The 24270-nt window shown below is 42.7% G+C and overlaps 1 protein-coding gene across 3 annotated transcripts in view; it reads right to left on the reverse strand.

Annotated features, from left to right (window-relative positions):
- Pfkp (phosphofructokinase, platelet) overlaps nucleotides 1-24270 on the reverse strand; it is a 64239-nt gene that overhangs the window by 6807 nt on the left and 33162 nt on the right. For 2 of the 3 annotated variants that reach the window (XM_027405082.2, XM_035442847.1), the window contains 10 exons: nucleotides 20261-20356; nucleotides 18328-18420; nucleotides 17651-17776; nucleotides 16087-16151; nucleotides 15735-15804; nucleotides 15380-15526; nucleotides 14083-14153; nucleotides 11472-11559; nucleotides 10434-10586; nucleotides 1207-1371 (listed from right to left, as the gene is read on the reverse strand). In XM_027405082.2, the coding sequence (XP_027260883.1) occupies nucleotides 1207-1371; nucleotides 10434-10586; nucleotides 11472-11559; nucleotides 14083-14153; nucleotides 15380-15526; nucleotides 15735-15804; nucleotides 16087-16151; nucleotides 17651-17776; nucleotides 18328-18420; nucleotides 20261-20356 (1074 nt within the window). Of the gene's footprint in view, nucleotides 1-1206; nucleotides 1372-5936; nucleotides 6090-10433; nucleotides 10587-11471; nucleotides 11560-14082; nucleotides 14154-15379; nucleotides 15527-15734; nucleotides 15805-16086; nucleotides 16152-17650; nucleotides 17777-18327; nucleotides 18421-20260; nucleotides 20357-24270 lie in introns of all 3 variants that reach the window. The other variant, XM_027405083.2, reaches the window with a different exon arrangement.

Here is a 24270-nt window from a genome sequence, read left to right on the forward strand (position 1 = left end):
CTCTGTGGTCTTGATTGTGCATGACTAGCAGCTTCAAGTTCCAGCTGCTTTGACTTCCCTATAATGATGGACCATAACCTGGAATTAGGAGTGAAATTCACGTTGTCCCTTAAGTTGCTTTCACCTGGATATTTTATCATAACAATGGGAAACAAAGCACAATGACAATGTTTCAAAAGCCTAAGGGATGCTATTTAAAACAGCAGGTCCCATTAAACACATATCTTTTTTTTTTAAACAATGCTGCTGGCCAATGACTAGGATTTCTTTTCTGCTAGCTCAGTCTTAATTATCAACCATAGCCATTAATCTATATATTTTATAAAGACTTATCGAGGACGACAGCAGAATGCAACCTCTTCCCAGGATCACATGGCGACTCCTGTCTTTACTACATTTCCCAAAATCCTCCTCGACTCCTAGCCCCACCTTTCTTGCTTTCCTACTGGCCAACAGTGCTTTATTTAATCAACCAATAAGACAATCATATACACAGAAGGACTTTCCCATCAATGCTTCACTCAAGTTTCTTGTTTGAAGTAATTAAACACATATCTTTAAGTGACTTATGCCAAACACTGGTATAAGAATGATCATTAAAAAATACATATACAAGCTGGGTGTTGGTGGTGCATGCCTTTAATCCCAGCACTTGGGAGGCAGAGGCAAGTGTATCTCTGTGAGTTCAAAGCCAGCCTGGTCTACAAAGTGAGTTCCAGGACAGGTTCCAAAGCAATACAGAGAAACCCTGTCTCAAAAAACAAAAACAAAACAAAAAATGCATATACATACATAAACAGAAAGAGAGAGAAAGGGGGTTAAGACCCCTTACGAGCACTTTCAGTTCTTGGAAAGGACCCAGCTTCTATTCTCATCACCCATATGGTGGTTCACAACCATTCTTAATTCCAATTCCAGGGAATCTAAAACCATCTTCTGGCCCTTGAGATGTGCACATACAAACATACTGACAAAATAATTATATGTATAAAATATCTTCACACACAAGAGGAATCCTCTAGATTATCTAGTCATGGTCACCCATACAAAGAGCTCCTAAGACTCAAGTGCAAATATCTGGATTTGGAGATGACAGTTGAAAGAACAAACAGCTTGCAATGATTTTTAACACCATCTCCAGCCTTCAAAAAAACCAATGGGGAGTTAGTAAATAAGGTGTCCTTATTCGGCACTGCATTGACATACCTGTAAATCTCTGATATCAAATGGTTCTTCAAAGATGTAGGCAGCATCTGCTCCTGCAGCAAGTCCACTCATGTTGGCCAGGTAGCCACAGTATCCACCCATCGTTTCAATGATGAACACCCGGCGCTTGGTCCCACTGGCTGACTGTTTGATTCGGTCACACGTCTGGTCACAGACAAGGAGATCCTTCATTTGAATCCAGAACCTTGGCTAGTGCCACATACATATACACTAGCTCAGGGCCTGCTCTCCCCACAAGCTGCATTTCCCTCCACCAAACCTGCGCATGCAGTAGGCAAGCATTGGGTACAGAGAAGAGCAGTAGATAAAAGTACTTAGATGCAGTTTGGGAGTTGGAATCTCCGTGATCACCTGTAGTGGGGGCCTGGATGGGCCATTACCCTGCAGAGTAGTCACCTAATTCAGCTCACTCACTTGCTTTGCTGTCTGAATATGTCCTCACTGGAAGGATTTGTGCAAGTCAGTATTTAGCTGGTATGAATTTATATTCCCATGGGAATGTTGATTACCTGGCATCCTAGATGCTATCTTTATTTTTCTGACGTTGTTTTGATGTGCAAAGCTCTTTGTGATAACAGAGGTTTTTGTTTGTTTGTTTGTCTTAGGTATATCCTTGGGTGTTTAATAAGGGTACCTCTGTCCATAAAGAACAACTTCATGGACAAAGGCATCCAGACACATCTTCCAGGCACTGGCATCAGGTTTCACACTAAAAAACTACCCACTGCCTCACACCCACAGCACCAAGGTAGATACCATTCATTTCCTCAGAAGTCAGCTAAAGGCTCTCCCTTCATTCCCAGCATCTATTCTGTACCCATGAAGATCCAAATATGCAATCGGACCAGATTGTGTTCTCGCCTTCTTCCAAACCCTTCAGTCCTGAACTTTTAAGTATGCATCAACGCCTTCCTATGGAACATGCATTCCTGCCAATCCCCAGCACCCTGTCCAGTCCCAGTTCCAGCTGCTGTCCTAACTCAGGATATGCTGCTGTCTGAGCCTCCATGAGACTTTCAGACACAGTAGACTCCAGGCACAGTGGAAAAAAAAAAAAATCTATGTAGAAGTCACCAAAGGAATTCTACTCATACTCCCTGGAATGCCGTTAAGTAAAAGGTCTTGAGATGGGATTATTCTGGAATATCTGAGAGAGCCTTGAATGCCATTGTGTGTCATTGTAAAGTGGGCAAAGGAAGCCAGGGTACAGAAACAGGCTACTATACAAAGGAGTGAGAGACTACATGCTGGCTGAGTAGATGCAAGAGAGGTCAGGGGTCATGTCCTGCCAGGGATGCAGGTCAGAAAAATAGACACCACAGACAGCCTCTCTCCTAGAGCTTGCACCTTGACTTCAATTCCCTGACTTCTGCCCCTGACAGCTGTGAGAAAATGGGCATTATGTTAAAACGTGTACATTCATTTAGTACAACAACCATAGGAAACTCACTCAGGCTCTTTCCTGCTCTCTTATCTGTGACCCGTGCCCCAGTTAAAAAGTCATTTCCTCAGGAAGACACTGTGTGACCTCCAGGACTGGATAGTCCCTCTAGTAGGAACTCTCGTGACTGTGTCCTCTCTTCACCCAGTAAGTCTTCCTGCAATGTATGCTTATTAGATTTGGGTGTTTTCTCCTCTCTGATGCTATTCCTTTAGAGGCAGGAACCCTGAGCTGGGCTAATGCCGCTCCACTATCCTCCACAGACAGCTGTGTCTGCAACACAGTGGATGCTTAATCCTAAATGAAAGTGCATGAGCTACTCACCCTACCAGTCAACAGTCCAGAGCTAAGAAGACAGTGACATCATGATGGGAGAAAGGACTCTGGGATTGTAACAGTCACTTATCTTTAGCGAGAGCAGAAAGTGAGTCTTTGGACATTTTTACATGATTACTTTGAGTTATATTTAACAGATCGTGCTTAAGAACAAACATAGGTTTTATGAAAAGCATTCCAATCTGCAGTTCTCTTGTAAATTGTCCTGCCCAAAAGTATTTAATATATGCTTTGGTGGGTGGGAAGCCCTGCATTCCCTAGCAAGAGAGATGTAATGACAGAAGAGGGATCAGTGTTGTACTGAACATTGTCCTCTCTCTAGGACACTCAAATACTGAGATGCTCCATGTGTGGTCTTTGTTACAGAGCCATCCTGCAAGGTGAAGGGAAGCTGCAGATCCAAATGTCTGTGCTGAGGCAGGTGGCCAGTCCCAAGGGGAGCAAAACCACATGGATTATTCTTCCAATTTAATTATTCCCATATGTCCTTTCTAATGCTTACTAATCCAAAGAACTATGCTGTAGTCACTTGACAATATAAGAATATTACTAAGAAAGAAGCCTTTGGACACAAGGCTCATTTATACAGAGGTCTGAGCTCTGATCCAAACAGATTGTTGATGATACAAAAATAAACTGATTAGACCATACCTGACATGGAAGGAAAGCCCAGGCTTTCTCTTTGCCACTGGCTGGAAAATCAACGGCAGGGGTTTGGAATAGTCTTCCTCTGCCTGGAGCTTACATACACTCCTCCTATAGTCTATCATTACCCAGATTACTTCAGATTGCATCTGAAGACTTCAGTTAGCTTCTAAAAATAGTAAGCCATCCTAGCCACGTCTCATCCAATTACTAAAAGCAGTACTGACATGGAAAGGGTCAGCCTACCAATGCCATCTGCCATGTGCTAAGGGGCCTCACTGATTTCTAGCTGACAGCAGGAACCATTTAGGGTTATGCTAGAACAATGCCTCTTATGCTAGAATAAATGCCTCATAGCCAAGTTTGAGGAGCTCCAAGGGCACAGGGTGGTGATTCCTCTGGGGAAAGCCTCTGGAAGGAGTCCTTCTGGAGAAAGAATATCAAGCTACTGTTCAAACATCGTGGCCACTCTGCTACACATACTGTCTTTTCCAAATGTAATAAAGGTAAGACAATAAGGCTGAGTCTACCACAGAGCTAGTTCTTTTTAAGAGAAATAAATAGATCTTACAGGATTTAATGTGGGAGTAATCACATCTTACATGTTAAGAGGTTCCCTCCCCATTTTGTCCCTGACCCCATAACTGGTATTCAGAATACTCACTGAAGAACCCAGGTAGCCAGATAGAGAAGGACTTGGCAATGGGCAGGAGGAATCCTTTCCTACTATGCGCTGGCAGAGAAATGACTGATACTCATTTCCCTGTCAGTGAAGCCAGTTTCCAAGGCAGAAAGCTGAAGCATGTTGGATGATCTAGGACTTCTGCCTGTGATATTACCCATCCACAAAGGTGTTTAGAAGGGAAAGTTCTGGCTGTGCCTGAGCACCAAGGCATTCAGTAACTAGGGTTCAATTTAAAGGCATGTTTGTGATTCTGTTTAACACACTAAGAAATTAAACTCCAGGGAGGGTGAGTGAGAGCCAAGGGAGCTTCCATGCTGCTCATGAGCTATACCAACAAGACAGGTTACAAGGGAGATCTCAAAGGTATGGCAACTTCTTTGAGCCCCATGCTACATCTTAGTGGTGAATTCAGATGCTTGACCCAAATGGGCACCTCCCCCTTTTCCTGCAATGGAATTTAACTTAGAAGAAAGAACTTGGGATCTAAGGAATCTCTCCAACAGTTATAACTCATTGCTAACTCTAGAGCAGTGGTTCTCAACCTTCCTAATGCTGCAACCCCAATACCAACCATAAAGTTATTTCATTGCTACTTCATAACTGTATTTTTTATGTTATTAATCATAATGTATACATCTGATATGCAGGACATCTGATATGTGACACCCATGGGGGCCATGAACCACTGGTTGAGAACCACTGCTCTAGAGCCAGCTTGGAAGTGAGTATCTTGGGTAAGAAGCTAGCTTGCTGCCCTTGGGTTGGGGTAGGAGGAGTTGAGCATGGTGACAAGTTAACCCCACATGTTTGACAACCGTCCTTCCTGCTGTTGTATAACCACAACCTGCAGCAAAGGACTTTGGAGCTGGCAGACATCCTCCTGTCTCAGCAGTACCTAGTGAGTTCAGTTTACTACCTGTGTTACAATGTAGATACCAGGCTCATGCCAGCAGCACCTGCTGCTCCATCTCCCCACACAGCATGTGGTAAGTAAAGCCACTTTCCTCAGAGAGAGCGACTGTCTCCTGCAGTGCCTCGCATGCATCACACCAGGAAGTCTTTCCAAGCAATGGCCTGGGGCTTCCTTTGTTTGAGCAGTTATATTGACAGTGCTTAATCTGAGACCTCTTATACTTACTTACAGGACATCTAGGTCCAATCCTTTGTGCTTATTCCTGCAACTTGTTCCCTAACCCTCCTCGATATCACAACTCTAACAATGGGATGCTGGACAGAATCAGCTGACCTTACCAGAATTGATGTCCACAGCTCTCCTATTCAGATGGTACAGATACACTATGGAGAGGCCAGTATAGAGCATTTTATCTTGCGTTAATAAAGAAAAGGTGCTCACCATGAGAAACAAGGAAACACTATCCTATTATCAAAACTGTGGCCAAAAGGTAAAGATACATTTTGGCTTATTCTTTCTGAAAAACATGAAAGGGTTTCTCTTTTAACTTCTAATTAAGGTCAGACAAGCAAAAGTTAAAGACCGAAAGTTAAGAGCTGGAGCTGACATGACAGGCAGGCTTAGGACAGAAGAAAAACATCATTAAAACAAACAAAGCAAAATGTGAGTAGAAGCAGAAGGTCTCTTACCTCGACAACCACATTCAGGCCAGTGTCAGTACCGATACATAGATCTGTGCCAGGGACACTGTTACTAACAGTGGCAGGCAAAACGCATATTGGGATGCAAAACTCGTTGTGGCTGTCTCGAGCATCAGCCAATGTGATCGCACCATGGAAAGCCTGAAGCAGCAGGGCCATGGCAGTTAGAGGGGTGCCACTCCGCTTGCCAAGTCACTGAGCACAGATGGCAACTCCAGGGATGTGACAGGGAGGGAACCAAGTAACCAGGAGGAAGCTGGTCCACTTGGGTCAGCAGAGCCCATGAGGGGCCTGGGTTGGCTTCTGAGGAGGTGCAGGGCATGCCGTAAACTATTCATGGGCTACTAGGTGCATCCCTCAGCCTTGTCCTTCTTGTCCCGCAGGAGAGAAGACACAAGTGGCAGAGTCAAGGCGGTGCAAAGCAGGCAGCAAAGCAGGCATCAGGCCGAGGGGACAGAGGTGCGTCATGGGTTAGTCATTAGATGGAACAGCTGCTCCTCTCTTGGCATTACAGTAGAGGTGGGGAAAGAAAATGAAGTTGGGCTGTTTAAGCACAAAACCAGTCCCAACACTTCTTTAGGTTAGGGTAGAGTGTGGGGAGGAGCATATGGCTGCAAGGATGACATCGAATGACTGGTATCACCAATGCAGAGTGGGGACACTGCGCCACCACCAAATGCTGACAGGAAGAGAGACATGCACTTTACATTACCTGCAGGTCTATCACAGAACCCACCCTGGCTTCTGTGTGTCCCTCTGCTCCCCATTAGAAATTCCTGTCTCCCTCCTGGAGGGAACATCCTTGATGGGCCTTTGGCAGTGCTTACATGAAGCAAGATAAATCATTTGGAACCTCAGTCACTGCTTTGAAAGGATAACTTGAAATGCCTGCCTCTGTTGTAAAGAGGTCTACTAGCTGGTACGTATACAGAGGTTTCAAATGCCTGCCTCAGGTATTAAAGCCAGGTTAGTGGTAGGATACAGGTCTACTCACCCACAGTTCCTAAATCCAGGCAGCTCCCAGAGTAAGGTAGGGTATTTTTAGACCATTGTAGGTGGCAAGTCTGACCCATAAATCTAATTTATCCTTCTCAGTATAATCATCAATACAGATTGCTGCAGAATTATTGTTAGAATGAATCATGGGACTCTGCTTCCCCACAAGGCAGCTGTAATAAATATTGTATGTTCTATACCATCTTTCTGCAACCAAATCATCCTGAGATTTAAAACCTTTGTGCTCCAAGGATTTTGGATAGTGGTCATAGACCTGTGATAAGTTAGTCCTTAGAGTGATCAGTCTAAAGGTCAGACAGGGCCGCCAGCACAGTCCAGTGACAGGGTTTCCCTTGTTTCCAAGACAACCATCACACCTCACCCCACCCCCATTGGCCCTGAGTCTTTACACTGCTCTCCATGTGCTCAACCGTTTCTTTTGAAGGTTGAGGCTGTTACAATTAATTGCATTCAAAACAGTACCTTATGTCAAAGTCATCTGGGTATGCCCACTGAAGGTCAGTGGCCCCACACATTAGCTAGGCTCCTCAGAACTTTCTAAGAGTTTTCATTTGCTGAGGACTATTTTAGATAGGTATTTATCAGGAACAAAATATATAGAAAGAAGCTGTGTCATTGAGAAGCCTCCCACTGGAGTCAAAGAGGGATATAGGCAACATGCCTGGCAGACCAGTCTTCCCTGTGGGTGGGGTAGGGTCAGGGGTATATGAGGAGGGCAGGCGCCAATGGAGAGGGTTACTATTATTGCTGGCATGGAGGGGCGATTAGTGAAGACAATGATCAATACTCAAGGGCAATGATGTTATTTAATCAAATTGGAGTAGCTTGGGTTTTCTCACCTCTAGGTAGTAGACATTCTGAGACTGTCCCCAACACCATAAAGCAGTGAACAGCATTCCTGACCTCCACCCACGACATGTTAGGGATTCCTGTCTCCTACCTCTGATGATGCAAAACGTCCTTCATCTATGCAGCTGTCTACTAGATGCATAATCACCCAAAGCTGAGAACTGCCTGACTCTTCAAAACTAAAGAAATAGTTGGTTCTTGAAGACAGCCATGGATGGTAAGCTTAGATGTTATCCAGGGTCCAATAGGAGGCCATTATCCTCTAGAAACAGATGAGTGTAGAGAAACAAGTGACTTAGGGGATACCTGTTCTTCAGGACACCTGTTTTTTAAGTTCCACTGTAAGGTTAGGCAACTGCTCTCAACTCCCTGCCAGCTCTACACAGGAGCTTCCTAGATGCAGGAGCAGGAGGCAATGGTAGCTTAGGATAGAGCCTCCTCATGTCCTCTTTTCCTAGACACAGTGTCAACCTCCTTTCATTTTTGTGGCCAGCCCAGCTTAAATCAGGTCCAACTTCCAACTATTAGAATTAACTTTCATTTTGCCTTCAGGACTTTTCACATTCTAGTCCTTTTGCCTTCAGGGTACACAAAGGGACTCCGCTTTTTTTTTTTTTTTTTTTTTTTTTTTTCTCTCATCCTTACTCAGCTATCCGCTCCAGAGCAATGGCAGCCTTCACTGACATTATCTTTAATGGCCCAGCTTTAGCCACCCACCTTGAAATCACAGAACCAAGATGACCCAGCTCCCTGGAACCACAGAAGCAATAGGCAATGAAGACCACACATAAACACCTACTTACCACACATCAGCAAGCCTGAAGCCCCCAGGAATAGCCACCTACCTACCATTCCATTTTCCTTCTCACATACTCAAATGAATAAAAGAAATTAAAGAAAAAACATCACACAATCCCTCTAAGGGAAGTAAAAGGAATAGGGAGTAGTAGATAATTTTTTCCTCTTTTCTCTATTTTGAATTGTAAATTCTCAACACTATGCATACACCATACATTCAAGCCTGGGACAAAACAATTACTAGCATGGGAGCTAAGAATCATATGGTATGAGGACATTATAATTAAAAGAGAGAATCTTTCCTTCAGTCCTGACAGTGCACACTGAATATCCACAAGGAGATGAATACCCACCTTGACTGGAGTGTGCAGAGGCTCCCACTAACTGCAAATGACAGTATGTAGGAGAGTCCTACCTTTCAACATTTTGACAGGATGCTGCCATCTACAAAGTTCACACACAAGGACCATGGAAGAGTTTTCAAAAATAAGAGGCAAAAAATAATTCACATAGTATTTCAAATGACTTCATGATTCTTTTTGGCTAGGCCACATTCACAGCTGCTACTATCCACAGGCTACTTACTGGTCAGATTCACCTGCAAGTGGGCTTTGAATTGGATGATAAGGAGCTTGGAAAAAGACACTTTAATTGCTTCCCCTCTAAATTCCTCCTAGGTAAACTGTAGATTGTCATTCAGCATCTGGGAAGCACAAAGCCCTGGGTCCCAATCCATTTTGTGACAAACACCCTTCTTTTCATTCACAAAGGAAGATCCATCAAGAGCCCAAATCCAGCAACAGCAATAGCAACAGTCACCAGACAACACATGCAACATGGAAGGGAGAAGTTAGTGATCGAAAATAAATAAAACAGACATTGCTTCCAGGAGACACCAGGCACATGGCTGCAGTAAACAGACCGAGGAAAGTTTTTGACATTCAGAGAAGCAAGAAATGAGCGCTAAGCGTTACTTACCACTCTGTGATTTATTGGAAAAGCATTGGGGCTTTTATCGACCAGTACTAGAAATGAGTTTGATGTCAAGAGCCTAAGAAAAATCAAACACCTACAAAACTATGTGTAAGAATTAGGTCTCCCAGGAAAAACAGCTTAAGAGTTAGTGAAAAATTTTGGAATTCTGACTTAGTGATTTTAAATTCCCATAGGAATTAACAAGTATAATTTACAATTGTAATTCAAAAATAAATATTTTGTTACTTATTTTTTGCAGAAAGAATAATAATAAGAAGGCATCAATATTTTTGACTTAAGATAGCCAATTTATAAAAGGGGAAAAACCAATGACAACCACAGCCAAAAATCCAGTGAAGTGCCAACAGGTGGTTTGGAAAATAACATTATGAAATTCTTAATTCAGTTTCTACCTTAAACATCAAGTAGAGAAAGTAGTTGGGCACAGGATTTAGCTGCAATAAGAGGCTACAGGCTGAAAGGAAATTATATCCAGGCAAAACTTAAAAACACTAAATTTAGTTGATTAGCAGAGCAGAACACAGTGGTCTAGCACTGCTTGAGTTAGCATGGGCTGTCACTCCACAGGTCTTGGTAATGGAGAGACTCTAGGCTATCAGCTGCTTTGGTGAGCCCTTGAAACAAATTAGGGAAGGAGGAAGCTAGACCAAGGACGTTCTGAGTCCAAAAGAAATTTTAAAATGTGCTTTCCTGAAACAAACAAAAATACTTAGGTATCCAATTGGTGGCTGCTAAAAGGCTATTTCTAGTGCACTGGTAGATAAAAGGGTCCAGGCCTTGGGTTAGCATCAGCTGCACCTGCTTTGCTGGCACACGCGCACTTACGTCTGTGATAGTGTTCAGAGCCGTGTCTGCCCCGATGCTGAAATCGGAACCCGGCACATTGTTGGAGACAGTAGCAGGAACCATAACCATAGGGATACAGAACGCCTCGTGTTTCTCCCGGGCAGCTGCCAGCTCTAGGAGTCCCAGGTAGGCCTGTCAGATAAGCGTGTGTGATTGTGGTGCCAGGGAGGGAGAGGGGGACATGGACACTGTGTGATCGGGAATGAGCAAGTATGGGAGAGTCTTGGGGAGCCAATGTCACCACGGTGCACAGAGTACAGTGAGGAGACCAGGCACTACTAAAAAAAATCAACACAGGCGAGTTAAGAGCACAGACAAGAAGCAACTTCCTAGGCACAAAGGGGAGACATGGTATTAGCATATAGTAATAAGACTAAACTCTTAGTCTTACAAATATGTGAAGTTCTTACATGTCTTTAAGTAAATCAAGATTTCTGTGAGACTCATCCCCAATTGAATAGGATGTAATTAAGGACTACAGGGCTGGAGAGATGGCTCAGAGGTTAAGAGCACTGGTAGCTGCTCATTGAGAGCAGCTTCAATTCCCAGCAACCACATGGTGGCTCACAACCATCTGTAAATACAGGAATATATGCGACAGAACACTGCATACATAATAAATTGACAGATAAATCTTTTTTTAAAATAAAAATTCACAACTACAGTCCAATATAATGATTTCTTAAACATCTGAAGAGAGAAACTAACCATATAAACAAGCTTCCTTTCTAGATCATCAGTGTATTTCAAAAGCCAAGTATGGAATTATATCTACAGATTGATAACAAATCGGAAAACATCTTTTGCTGGCCCGGTTAATTTACTTTATGAGAAAGGGGCCAGCCTTGTGCTACATGTCACTATCCTGCCACTCTGCATTACAGGGCGACTGGGTTGGGTACTAAAATCATAGTTCTTGAGGAATAGTTAATAAGACCAGGTCTATGTGAAGCAAACATGGGGCTACCAATCACACCTCCAAAGCCAAAAAGTGGGGAGACAGAGACAATAATATACCTCAAATCCACCAACGATCAGAAGCGCATTGATACTGTGGGAACGAATCTGTTCGGCGATCTTCTCCAAATGTTTTCCAGGTAGGGTGCTGAAGACAGACAGGCCAAGAGTTGAGAGGACACCCAAAAGCTGGCAAACTTCTTGGAAATCATCTACCCACCCATTCGGGTCTCATCTCCCACCTCCCACCTATGTCTGAACTCTGTGGCATGTAAGGTACAGTGGGCAGTTGGGCTACTTTCCCTATGCCTCCACAGTTGACAACACCTATGACAGTAGAGTCCTGGAGATCACTCAAGGCAGGAGCAGCAAGGTATCAGGTCCCCCAAAGAGTGATAACAGTATTTGCCTAACATGTGTCAAATGCTAAATTCAATTCATATCACCAAAAATAAAAAGACAGACCGAAATAATACTACCCCAGAAGACTTACGATGCCTCAACAAGGTGTGGCAGTGCATACCTGTAATCTCAACAATCAAGGTGGAGGCAGGAGGATTGTTGAGTTCAAGACCAACCTATGCTGCAGGCTACATAGTGAATTCCAGAACAGACTGAACTACATAAGACCCTGGCTCATAAAACCCAAAAAGAATTACATTGATTCATGAGAAAAAAGAAAATACATATTAGCTTACAGTTTTTATTTTTTGGCTTTTTTGGTTTTTCAAGATAGTTTCTCTGTGTAGCCTTGGCTGTCCTAGAACTCACTCTGTAGACCAGGGAGGCCTCAAACTCATGGAAATATGCTAGCCTCTGCCTTCCGAGTGCTGCAATTAAAGGCGTGTGTTGTGTGCACCGCAACTGCCCAGGTAGCTTATAATATTATCAGAAATTGTTTACATAGAAATTTCCATTTTCCAAATTACATACATGTACATATATGTGTATATATTTTAAATAAATTTAATATATGTGTATATAAATATATAATATACATACATGCTAACAGATACAGATTTCCTTTCATGTATATTGTATATTATAAATACAAATATATATATGTATCAATTTAATTTCTTTCAAAACCACATCTACTCACATTCCTCTCCTATACTGTCACCTACTTCAAATGACAAAGTCAGCAGAGATACCACTAAGCAGAGGAAACTGATTTATGCCCCATTCTAACATTTCACCTCACAACCACCCCTAACCTTTCTTTCACGCTTAGAGGAGAAAATGAAGTATTTATATGGTTGGTAGACATGTAAATTTAAGGTGAAGCTATTGGAATATGGAAATAGATATTGGAAATGGAATATGGAAAAAAAGAGACAAGTGAATCTACCCAAGGGGCAAACCTGGTATCTGCAGCAGGGTCTCAAGCTGTCAGCTCCCTCCCACATTGCTCAAGAGTGATGCTCGGGTTCCTTTATAAGAAGTACAGCTGCATTTGCAGGGGATCAGCCTCTCTGCCTAGGAGTCTATTTGCATAACCATCAGTCTGATGGGGCTTTGCCATCCAAAGCACCACTGCCATGGCACCAAAGAAGCAATCCAGATGGCTGGGAAGCCACCATGTAGAATCCCCACCTGTCTAGCTGACACCAGAACCCTGATTTTGAAGTGAGCAAAAAAAAAAAAAAAAAAAAAAAAAAAAAAAAAAAAGTTGAGTCTTGTCAGGCTAAAATGCCACAATGACTGAACCTATACCTAAAAACTACTTTGCTTCCTTACAAAAAAAAAAAAAAAAAAAAAAAAAAAGTAAGTTACAATGTTACAATAATAGCTGGTATAAATACTTGCATTCTGGAAATAAGCAAAGATAAAACAATATACACACACTTTGTTAAAATGCATTAATCCTAGTTTTGTATAACTGAAGGATTTTATAAGGCAGAAAAACATGATTTTACTTTAAAAATACTCAGGTAATTTCTTCAGCCGTGCAACTTAGCTTGGAGTCACTGTGTGGCTCTGTTCTGTTATACCCAGACACACCACATTTCTCTCCAAAAGCTGAGATAAAAGTGTTTGTTCACATAATAGCACAGTTAATGGCAGCTTCATAATCACTCATTCTAATGACCAGAATGGGACAGAAGTTTCTCACATGTTGTTTTTGCCCTTCAAATAAATGGAAATATGGAATTAATGGAAAGGTCCACCAGGTACTTGACTTCTCGTTTTTTAGAGTCCTGGGGATTGAACCTAAGGCCTCATAGATGGTAGGCAAACACTCTAACCAGTGTGGCACATATCTGTGCCAATCTGCCTGCTTTTCCTAGCACTGAGCTGCCTAAGACATGATTGAGTTCCTGGGGCAATGGCAGACAGGTGTTTATTAGGTATTCATTACAGGAAACATACAAGAGGCATCTATACCCTCTACATTTATTTAGCCACTAACTCTAGGAGTTGCTTCTTCCTTCTTTGTTAAGGATTGTTGGATTGCTCAACAGGTAAGAACACTTGCTGCTCTTGCAGAGGACTGAGTTTTGGTTCCCAGAACCCACATGGCAGCTCACAACTATCTTCAATTCCCGTTCCAGATGATCTAATGCCCTCTCACATGGTGCACAGACATGCATACAGGCAAAACATTCATACACATAAGATGAAAATAAAATAAACAGAACTTGTTCAAGAGCTAAAATTTAGCAATTACCGTTTCGTCCCAAGAATGGACCCTCCTTGTCCAGTCCAACCTCCGACATCTTCCCAGGAGAATTCTTTTATCTAAATTTCCAACACAGAGTGAAACAGTTGAAATGAGGAAGAAAGGGAAGGAATAGAAGGCTCTGAAAACAGCTCACGGTTCTGAGCTCTCTCAGAGGCTGGGTCCCTTGGAGATGGGTAAGGCTGCGGGTACTGATTCAGCAAAGACATGATGTGTCCTTCTAAGGCTAAACAAAACTCAGAGCCTCAACAAAACTATTCCTTCCCTGCCTGTGGGGGACATCCACACCCTAACCCTAAGCATGTGTCCTGGGTGGACACCTTAGATGACCAGAATCTGTCACTAGTAAAGAAAACGGATAAACACCACGGTTTTTAAAGTGGTAAAGGTTAAAGTAATTTATCACTGGAGGCAAAAAAGAGAGTAAAGGGAGAAACATAAACACGGTTTGGCTAAGTAGGTGAAGTTTAGTCAGCTGGGGGCGACTCCCATATTAGGTGAGGCATGAGTTAGTCACAGAGCAGAACACAGTGGGCCAGAACTCCAGGTCTGACAGCTTCCAGTCATGTGATTTTTGTTGAACCTCTTACTAATAACGCATTCTGGTGAGGTCTTTAGGTAAGTTACAGACATCTCCCAACCTGGTATCTCCAACCTACTGATTACAGCAGTTCTGGGTTCAGAGAACAGACATGCCTCACCATCTTCCTTCAAATCTTACATCATGAGAAGTAGACAAAGTCAGTCAATGTTTCTAATCCTCACTTCTTTCATAAGAAAAATGGTACTTAGAACTTAGACGTGGTATAAGGTCATAAGGGATAATGTATGCAAATCACATGCAGCAAAAGGAAAACAGTGAACGCTCCGGACCTTTGTTTTCTGATTGTTGTCCCTTGCTGTGGATGGAACCCAGAGGCTTACATGCACTCAGCTAGTATTTCACTGCTGAGCTACATCTCAGCCTACAATTGTTTTTAATCAAGGTTTTAGAAAGTTCTAATGTGTGGAATAAACCATGCACTTTGTCCATGCCATCCAAATTTAACAGCCTGTGAGGTGAGTATCAACAGATCACCGTGCCTTAGTGTCTTTTGAGAAAATCTGAAAATACATGACACCCTGAACTTTCTGTAGAACCTGACTTAAGGCAGGATTCCTAAGCAGAAGGTAACCCCTCAACTCCATTATTGGTATGCTCGAACCACCACCATCCTGAATTAGGCGCTGTGGTGAGTCTGGCCTCCGCATGTGCAATAATATTCTCACTTCCTGGGAGACTCACTTGGCCTTTGGCGAAGCCATCGAATCCATCATAGATGGCAAACATCTTGTGACCATCTGCAATCCCGACTCGAACAGCAGAGCGCACAGCTGCATTCATTCCAGCTGCAGGTGCCCCCACATTGATGATAGCAACATTGCAATTGCTCTGAAAACAGAAGAGGACAGTGTCAAATGGGAGTGCGAGTTCCCATTTGTTGCACACTTATAAGAGGCCATACTGTGCCACGTTTGGCAGAAGTGACCATTAAGGTCGCAATGGAAAGGTGAAGATACGTTTCCATGGGTCCACATTGAGCTGGGTATGGGGTAAAAAGGTTCCTGGGTCACTCAGAAGATGGAAGCTGGCTACCTACCTTGGTGATCTTGTCATCATGCTGCTTTATGGCAAGACGTTTGTAGGTTTTCAGGTTTCCCTCAAAACTCCTAAGGAAAACCAGCAATTTAGTTTTAATTTAATATGGATTTGTGCACATGAGTGCAGTGCCTGTGGAGGCCAGAAGAGGGAATCAATTGCTCTGGAGCTAGAGTTACAGCAATTAAGAGCTATGGCACATGGGTTCTGGGAACTGATCTTAGGTTGTTTCCTAAACTGCTGAACCATCTTTTCAGCCCAAACTCTTAAATTTTTATATTGAGGCCAAGTACAGTCTCAATCACCAAACAAGGACCTAAACTTCTAGTAGAGTTTTATTCACGATAACTCACCTCCCTCGGAGTCTTACGGCTTCATGAAAGTTCCTCTCATCCATTGCCTTTTGTACAGCCTGGGTCTTTAAAAAAAAGGTAATAAATGATGCTCTATGGCTGAACCTTCACTGTCTGACCCTATTGGATTGTTACTAGTCCCCAAATTGAGAGCTGACATGGCAGTATCCTTCTGTGAGGGTAGAGCCCCAAAGAAAAGGCGGGCAGGGGAGCTGGGGGGAGGGGGGGATACAAGATTCTTGCTGGCCTATATCAAGGTCCTATGATATGGCCTCAGAATCTAAAAGATTGATGTCCACAAAGGCCAGGTTCATGGAAATGGGTCTTCTAGGAGAGGATCTGATTAATGCTCAATTCAGCCCAATTAAGGAAAAAGAAAACACAGCTATCTCACTGCCTCACTGGGGAATGCAGATCTCCAGTGTGCTTCACGGGTGCCAAAGGGGAACAGAGGGACGAAGGTAGCCTCAAGGCAGAGAGCTCAGGGCTACACATCCCAACTACCTCAGTTAACTGCTGACTCCCGAAAGTGGCTCTCTGTGGCTGTTTATTAACAAAAGCTCTAGTGATTATTTGAATATCAGGCAAGATACAAGCAATCCATTGTCCGAAGTGAACACAGACACAGGGATGAACTCCAAAGAAACCTACATAGTTCAGGGTTTTAACCTTTTAAACCTATATCATATAGTTTTAGACACTTCTTTTGTCCATCCATTCCCCAAGGATAAACAGGAACACACATATACATACATCACCACACATATGTATATGTAATGCCTTCATCCCTATTTGGGAACTAAGATAAGTGTACTTTCAACAAGTACCTTGACACTCACACTTTGTGTGTGTGTGTGTGTGTGTGTTTGCATTATAAAAGGTATACATGTCCGGATGGTCCAAAAGCCTAAATATTGCAACATTTCATGAAAAAAAAATTGGAAAAATGAAAATAGCAGTTTCTAATGCAGCAAGCCCCAATGTCACTGAATCTAATGAGAAACTGAAAAGCAGAATCCATTTTTCTTTCATGTATCAGTAGACATACCTGAAAGAGTGGGCCTATCTCAACATTACTGGGATCTATATCAAGGTCCTATCACTGATCAGAATGTCCTCAGGAACAAAGGACAGAAATAAAACTGCAGAAACTTGGGCATGTCACACCTATAGCACCAATTCCTGGCAGGACCATTTTCCTGAACTCAGTCTTGCTGTTCCTGGTGCACAAGAGCTACTTGGACCATCTGTGACTGTAGGTGGAAACAGTCACCAACTCTCTACCAGTTCTTGGTGGAGAAGACTCAAGGTTAGGAGAAATGACCACTACAAATGCCTCATGGGTGGCAAAAGAAAAGAAGCAAAAGATGGAGATGCTTTTACACACTAGACAGTGACACAGGAAGCCTGCTGCCATCATCTATGGGGCAGATAATTCTGCCCTCCAAGAGGCCACTTGACCCAGTACTCCACTGAGTCCTAAGCAGACCACTCAGTATGAAGCATCCACTTGTTCCTACAGGTAGCCTATCCAGTGTCCATGCCCACCCATACCCAAGCTCACCATTTGCACACATTCCACCAGAGGCAGGCGCACAGCCTGGTTTCCTCTCAGCGACACCACACAGGCCGGGGTTTCAGGATCACCCTCCAGCAAGGCAATGACAGCTTCCACCCCCATGCGGCTGGCCTGCCAATGATAATCACAAACACTAAAGATAGTGAGCCCTTCATCCTATGCTCAGAAGGCACCATGTGCCTAGCCCGAGACCACACCAGGATTCCCTCTCTGCTTTCTATGCTGTGAAACAACGATTCAATCAACCTTGCTTCTGTCTTGCTTATCTCTACTCATCTCTGTAACAGGAAAATTTTTAACTCCAGTAAGAACTACTAGGTAATACTGAGAACTTAGGGTTTGTACTCAGGATACCTGCTGTCCTCTTGGTTTAGTTCTGGAAGCTTACACTTGGGATAACACATTCCTACATCCTTGTTTTTTCTCTCCTGGCACCCATGCCTTCCCTATCAGTAGACATACTGACATCCTATGTCAGCTGTGACCTCAGCCCAGGAAATGATCCTACGTCAATAAGTCTCAAAGGACCTTTAAATAAGGACATGGGCCACTATCGTCTCAAGGGATGAGGCTGCTAGTCAGCCTCCATAATAAACTAGTGCTTCTAAATATCTTTCTAGGGAGCCTCGTGCAAAGGTCTAGTCCTTTCCATGCCCACTTACCAAAATCCTGTCAAATGCAGAAGGGGTCCCTCCTCGTTGCACATGCCCAAGAATGGTCACCCGGGTGTCAAAGCCCAGCTGATTCACCACAAGCTGTGGAGAAAGATGTCCCTCAGAAAACAGAGAACCAAACAGACCTTGCTGTGGCTTTATCAAGCCAGGTGTGGTCATAGGGTGCTGGCACTGAGAAAGGGAACTCTACTTGGTCTTCGGATGTAAATGTTAAAACTGACCGTTGCTTCGTTTCTCCTTGCAACAACAGCTATACACAATTCTAAAATTTATTTTTCCAAATAATGTTTTCACTGTCAAGTAAAATCTTTTTGATGCTGCTGCTATTTGTTTGTTTTGATTCCTGGAAGCAGTCTACACAGTCCAGGTTGGCCTTGAATTTAACAATCCTCCTGCCTCAGCATCCTGGGTTTGGGGGTTATGGACAAGAATCGCCACACTCAGACTAGTAAAATTAAAATCTCTATCTGCTAACAAGGAGATAAGTAACACCGACTTTTCTACAAAGATGCTGCTTCAAGTAGCTGTATTTAAAGCAAAGCACTGTTTATATTACAAGCATTTTCCCTTGACAGTGTACAGCTCTACTGTGAAGATACTAACCCAAGCAACAGCTGTACTGGCTGGTGACCTTCTGATACCATATATATATATATATATATATATATGTATATATATATATATATATATATGGTATTAGAGCTACCTACATCCATTTGTTGACACTTCTTGATTCCATATTGCTGGAGTTAATCTTAATTTTATTTTATGATAAAGAAATCCCCTGCCCTGCTTTTGCAGAGAGCTATCAGCAATACTCTTGAATATCTCTTACAGACACCTACTGATGATTTAATGCTGAGGTGCTGATCTGGTACTGGAGTCAATAAAAAATGAGTTTGGCTCATTAAATAACCATAACTTAATGATAAAAACAACTTATAAGGGCTGGGTGGGGAGTGGTGTTGCTCAATGGTAAAGCACTTGCCAGAAACATGAACTCATGGATTCCAGTCATAAGTATTGCATGCAAAAGACAACGAGTAAGACATGGTATGGTCATACCTGCAATTCTAACATTTGGGAGGGGGAGGCAGGAAGATGGCCAGTTTGAGTCCAACAAGGGCTAATTAGCAAGAATTTAAAAAAAAAAGTAAGAGGAGGGGAGGGAGGGAGAGAGGAAGGAAAGAAAGAAAAAAGGAAAGAAAGACGGAAGAGAGAAAGAAAGAAAGAAAGAAAGAAAGAAAGAAAGAAAGAAAGAAAGAGAGAGAGAGAAAGAAAACAAACTTGTAAAACCAGATTAGTAATGCCTGTGGGCCCTGACTCAGGGCTAGAACAAGACAGCCTAGCTTGAGGTTCCTCAGTGATTCTGAGATCCTTGTGAGTGTGTCAAAGTCCTGTAGAGACTGGTAAGTACCAGCCTGAAGGAGTAGCAGAGCAGCAGCAGCCCGTCAGACCCAGCCCTTCCTCAGGGCCATAAGGAATCAGTGACTCATAGTCAACTAGGCAGTTTTATTGGTGGGAATGTGACCAGCTGATGCTCCATGTTAGAGAGAAATTAGAGGGAAAATCGGACATTTCCTTGTATATCATTCCAAACAGAGAAGCCCCCAGACTGTGCTGGCTGCCAAGTAGTCAAGACCTTATCTTCAGTACAAAGTCTGCTTAAGGGTCGGTCCTTTCTAACCCAAGAACATGCTTATCCACTCAACTGTCCTTCCTCTATTGTTATTTATGAAGCCATTAGGACCACTGGAGACAAGACACAAGGAATGCTGGCTGTCCAGAGCTCCTAAGTTTTATGCTCTCCATGCTATGAAAGTTGAGTTAATATTCTAATTTTTAAGTCTTGTCCATCATGCTGACAACTCTGATGTCCAGCTGGGCAGCAGAACAAAGGTAAGGTATCACACATGCTTACCTCCTTGATTTTCTCAGAGCTGATTGGTTGATTTTGGCTATCGATTGCTCCTTCAGCCACAATGATAATGTTCAGCCTCTTTTTGTGGGCACGGTTCTAAAGAAAAGAGAAAATTCAAACTCCTAAAATTTATACTCTGTTTTTAATGACAACAAACCCAGAGAAATGTGTCCTAAGTGGAAATGGCTTCTTTCCAGGTAGAAAGCATTGCCTAAGGAGTATTTCTCAGTAACCCCCAAAGTAGGTGAAAGGTGCCTTTGTGAGGGCCGAGGTGGGGGGTGCATGGACATGTAGATTGATAGTGAACACACACAGGCTGGACTCTCCCAGTTTGACTGCTCCAAACCATGTTTTCTCTTCCCTTTATGTTGAGCTTTTTCTCATCGCCCCATGGAATTCCTTAAACTTAGTCTTGTGAATCCAACAATTCTTCCCCATCATGTTAGCTAACACTGCACACAGGCATGGTATCTGACAGGTGGGTAAGAAATCAGATAAGAAATCAGGAAAGGATACTGGAATGTCACAAGGTCCACACATTGTCCCCAGCCCATGGAACAATTAGATGAGAATATAAGAGATGGAGCCTAGTGGAAGAAGGCAGTGTTTTGGCTGTGTGTGGTGGGGAGGGGGTTGTTATTATGACCCCATCCCTACTTGTGATAGTTTGAATATAATTGGCCCCATTAGTTCAAAGCAAGTGGCACTATTAGGTGTGGCTTTGTTGGAAAAAGTGTCTCCTATGTTCAATCTATGCCTAGAGCTGAGTTCACTTCCTTTTGCCAATGCAGATTAAGATGTAGAACTCTCAGCTCCAGCACCGTGTCCGCCTCCATACCACCATGTCTTACCATTATGACAGTGGACTAAACCTCTGAAGGTGTAAGCCACCCAAATTAAATGTATTCCTTTATAAGAGTTGTTACGATAACTCTTCCCACCAGTCTGGGCCTACTGCCACATCAGCCCCAAATGAACACACCAGACTTATATTAATTTTGAAATTGTTGGCCATTGGCTTGGGCTTCTTATTGGCTAGCTCTGTATAAATTATTAACCCATTTCTATTAATGTAAGTATTTCCAAGTGGACGTATCTTACCAAAGAAAGAGTCCAGACCTGTTACTCCTCTCACATCCTACATGGTGACTGACTCTGCCTACGTTTCCCAGAATCATCCTCCTCTCCTAGTCCCACTGTCTTGCTTCCCTACTCTCCAAGAGTGCTTTATTCATCAACCTATTGATAAATAGACAAACATATATACAGAAAACATTCCCCATCAAAGAGTTGTTGAGGTCATGGTGTGTGTTTCTTCACAGCAATAGAAACCCTAACTAAGACACTTCTACTCCTTTTCCTCTTTCTTTTCTTTCTGGCCACCATAAGGTAAACAGAACTCTTTTGTCCTATAACCCTGACATGATTCATGATATCATCACAGTTTCAACCAACCATGGGCCAATACCTCCAAGATCAGGAGCCAAAATAAATGGTTTCCTTTACAGTTGATTTAGCTCAAATGTTTACTACAGTAACAGAAATCTAACAGACACAGAGCCCATATAAAGGCTCTAAGACAAACAATTACCCATATTTCCCATGTCAGACTCCAGTGCCTGTCTTGTGTAGTCACACTCTGGGACCCTGTCTTCTGTACTCACACTCTGGAACACTGTCATATGAACTTATCCTTTAATACACTGTCTTACATTAGCTCACAAGGTCATGCAAGGCTAAGATAAACCTAAGTGTGCATGACAACTAATCATGACTTGGGTTAGCTCGTTCTCAATGGATTTGCTTTCTATAAAGCCCCAAACAAAATATGGTTCCTTAGACAAGGTTAGTGATAAGTGTGTGGGGCCCTGTCCATGCCTGAAGGTAGGGCAGCAAGTAACATGCTGACATGGATCAGAGGTACATGGCATCAAAGTAACAAAGACTTTGTTCTTGTTGTGACTTTTGTTCCATGCTTTGAACAATGTGCTCATAAAAAAAAAAAAAAAAAGAAAAAAACTTCTTTAAAGGATAAAGATACAAGAACAGGGTAATTACCTTAGCACTACTTGAAAAAGTACTGGAAGGACAATACCCATAAATATGGGATAGCTAAATGGAAATGCTTCAGCCACACAACACAATATTCTGAAGTGATTAAAAGACACTGGAATCTGTGGCCTGCAGAAATAGCTCTTTTGGTAAAATACTTGCCTTTGCAAGCATAAGGACCTGAATTTGATTCCCAAGGTATGTTAAAGAAAAGAAAAAGAAAAAAGATGGAGACAAATAATGTAACTAGTAACTCTAGTGTACTGGAGAAATGAAGACAGAATTTGTCAATTAGAAATGTTCCCCAAAAGAGAAAAAAGGTAGACAGTGTCTGAAGAACAAGACCCAAAGGCATTTTCTTGATTGTAGGAGGGCTATGCCCACTGTGGGCAGTGACATCCCTTATATCCCTGAGCATCTGGACCTATTCTGAGCAAGAAACGTAGCTGAATATGATCCAGAGAGAGCAAGTCAGTAAGCAGCATTCCTCCATGGTTTCTGTGTCAGTTCCTGCCTCCAGGTTCCTGCCTTGAGCTCCTGCCCTAGCTCCTCTAGATGACAGACTGTAAACCCTTCTCTCCCAAAGTTCATTTTGGTCTAATGTTTCATCACAGCAACACAGAGACAAATTACAATATCTCCATACGCCTAAGTACCTGCACACACATGAACATACATGCACGGGAAATACATGCACAACAATGGAATCCTCATATATTTAAGTAGGAAGATAGGCGCCATGCCACTACAACTTAATGAGCACCTCCATGTTTGGTATCTAGACTGAATTAATTGATCCATTGACCTTCACAAAATCACTGAGGAATATAATTTTTCCACGTAAGGGAGGAGCACCTCTGGACAAAGAAAAGTGAGGTTATTTGACCAATGCTATCCTATTAGTGGTGCAGCCAATATTCAGGCCAAGGAATTCTGTAGCCATGCAAAGCTCTGAAAGGTTTTAAACTTAAGTGCATATTATAGAGATTGTTTCTCAGGCTAGGTGATCTTCTAAAATGTTGGGTAAACTTCTTGCAGTATCGTATTTGTGAGCCATAAAAACAAATGACAGGTACAAAGATATCAAACATTTCTGCCCTAACTCAGCCAAAACTTGCAGGAACAGAAAGGTATATATCCTGGCCTTTTCCTACTTGAGAGCACAGTATACAAAGTCTAGGGTCTAAGGAGGTTTTCAGATGGGATAACTTTAAGAAATAGTCTTTAAATCTAAAGTGAATTATCTACAAACTGAATGACCATTCTGACCACATGGACGGACTTCGTACTTCCTGTCAGCCAAGCTCCTACAGTCTTCCGGATCTCTGACTCATTACCTATGGATTTGTGACCTGTGACAATTCACTGTGTAATCAGGCTTCAAGGGATGTTGGGAAGAAGACATGAAGGGGACCAGATATGACTTCTAAGGAGGTAGAGGGGTCCTGTGTGTGGTGGTAATCCAGTCTTTGGGTCATACAAAAGAGCCAGTATATGGGAATACCACCTCTCATCTCATCTCATGGAGCCAGACATCTAAGGACACTGCTAATGTCCCCCAGATCAGGCAGGAACAAAGCAGAGGAAACTCCCTTCCAGTGGCAAAAGCTGCACTTTGGCTATCTACTATAGGTGGCTTATTTCAAGTTAAGGATGCTAAATCTCATTTTCCTCCCTATGATATAACTTCAATCAATAGCATTCCACCCATAAGGCTTTATTTCAGCAAAATCTATCTGGTTCAAGATTTGCATTATTACCCTCCTGTGAGACTGTTACTGGAAAGCAATGCTTTATTCCCTTCCCCCTCCACACACACACACACACACACACACACACACACACACACACACACACACACAGCCTTTCCTAGACAGACAACCTTTATGTGCTTGCTGGCTATAAATAAAATTGGTCTGTGATATAACACTTACATAATTTTCTTGTAGAACAGTGAA

This window comes from Cricetulus griseus, chromosome 3 (assembly GCF_003668045.3).
Source record: "Cricetulus griseus strain 17A/GY chromosome 3, alternate assembly CriGri-PICRH-1.0, whole genome shotgun sequence".
Lineage (NCBI taxonomy): Eukaryota > Metazoa > Chordata > Mammalia > Rodentia > Cricetidae > Cricetulus > Cricetulus griseus.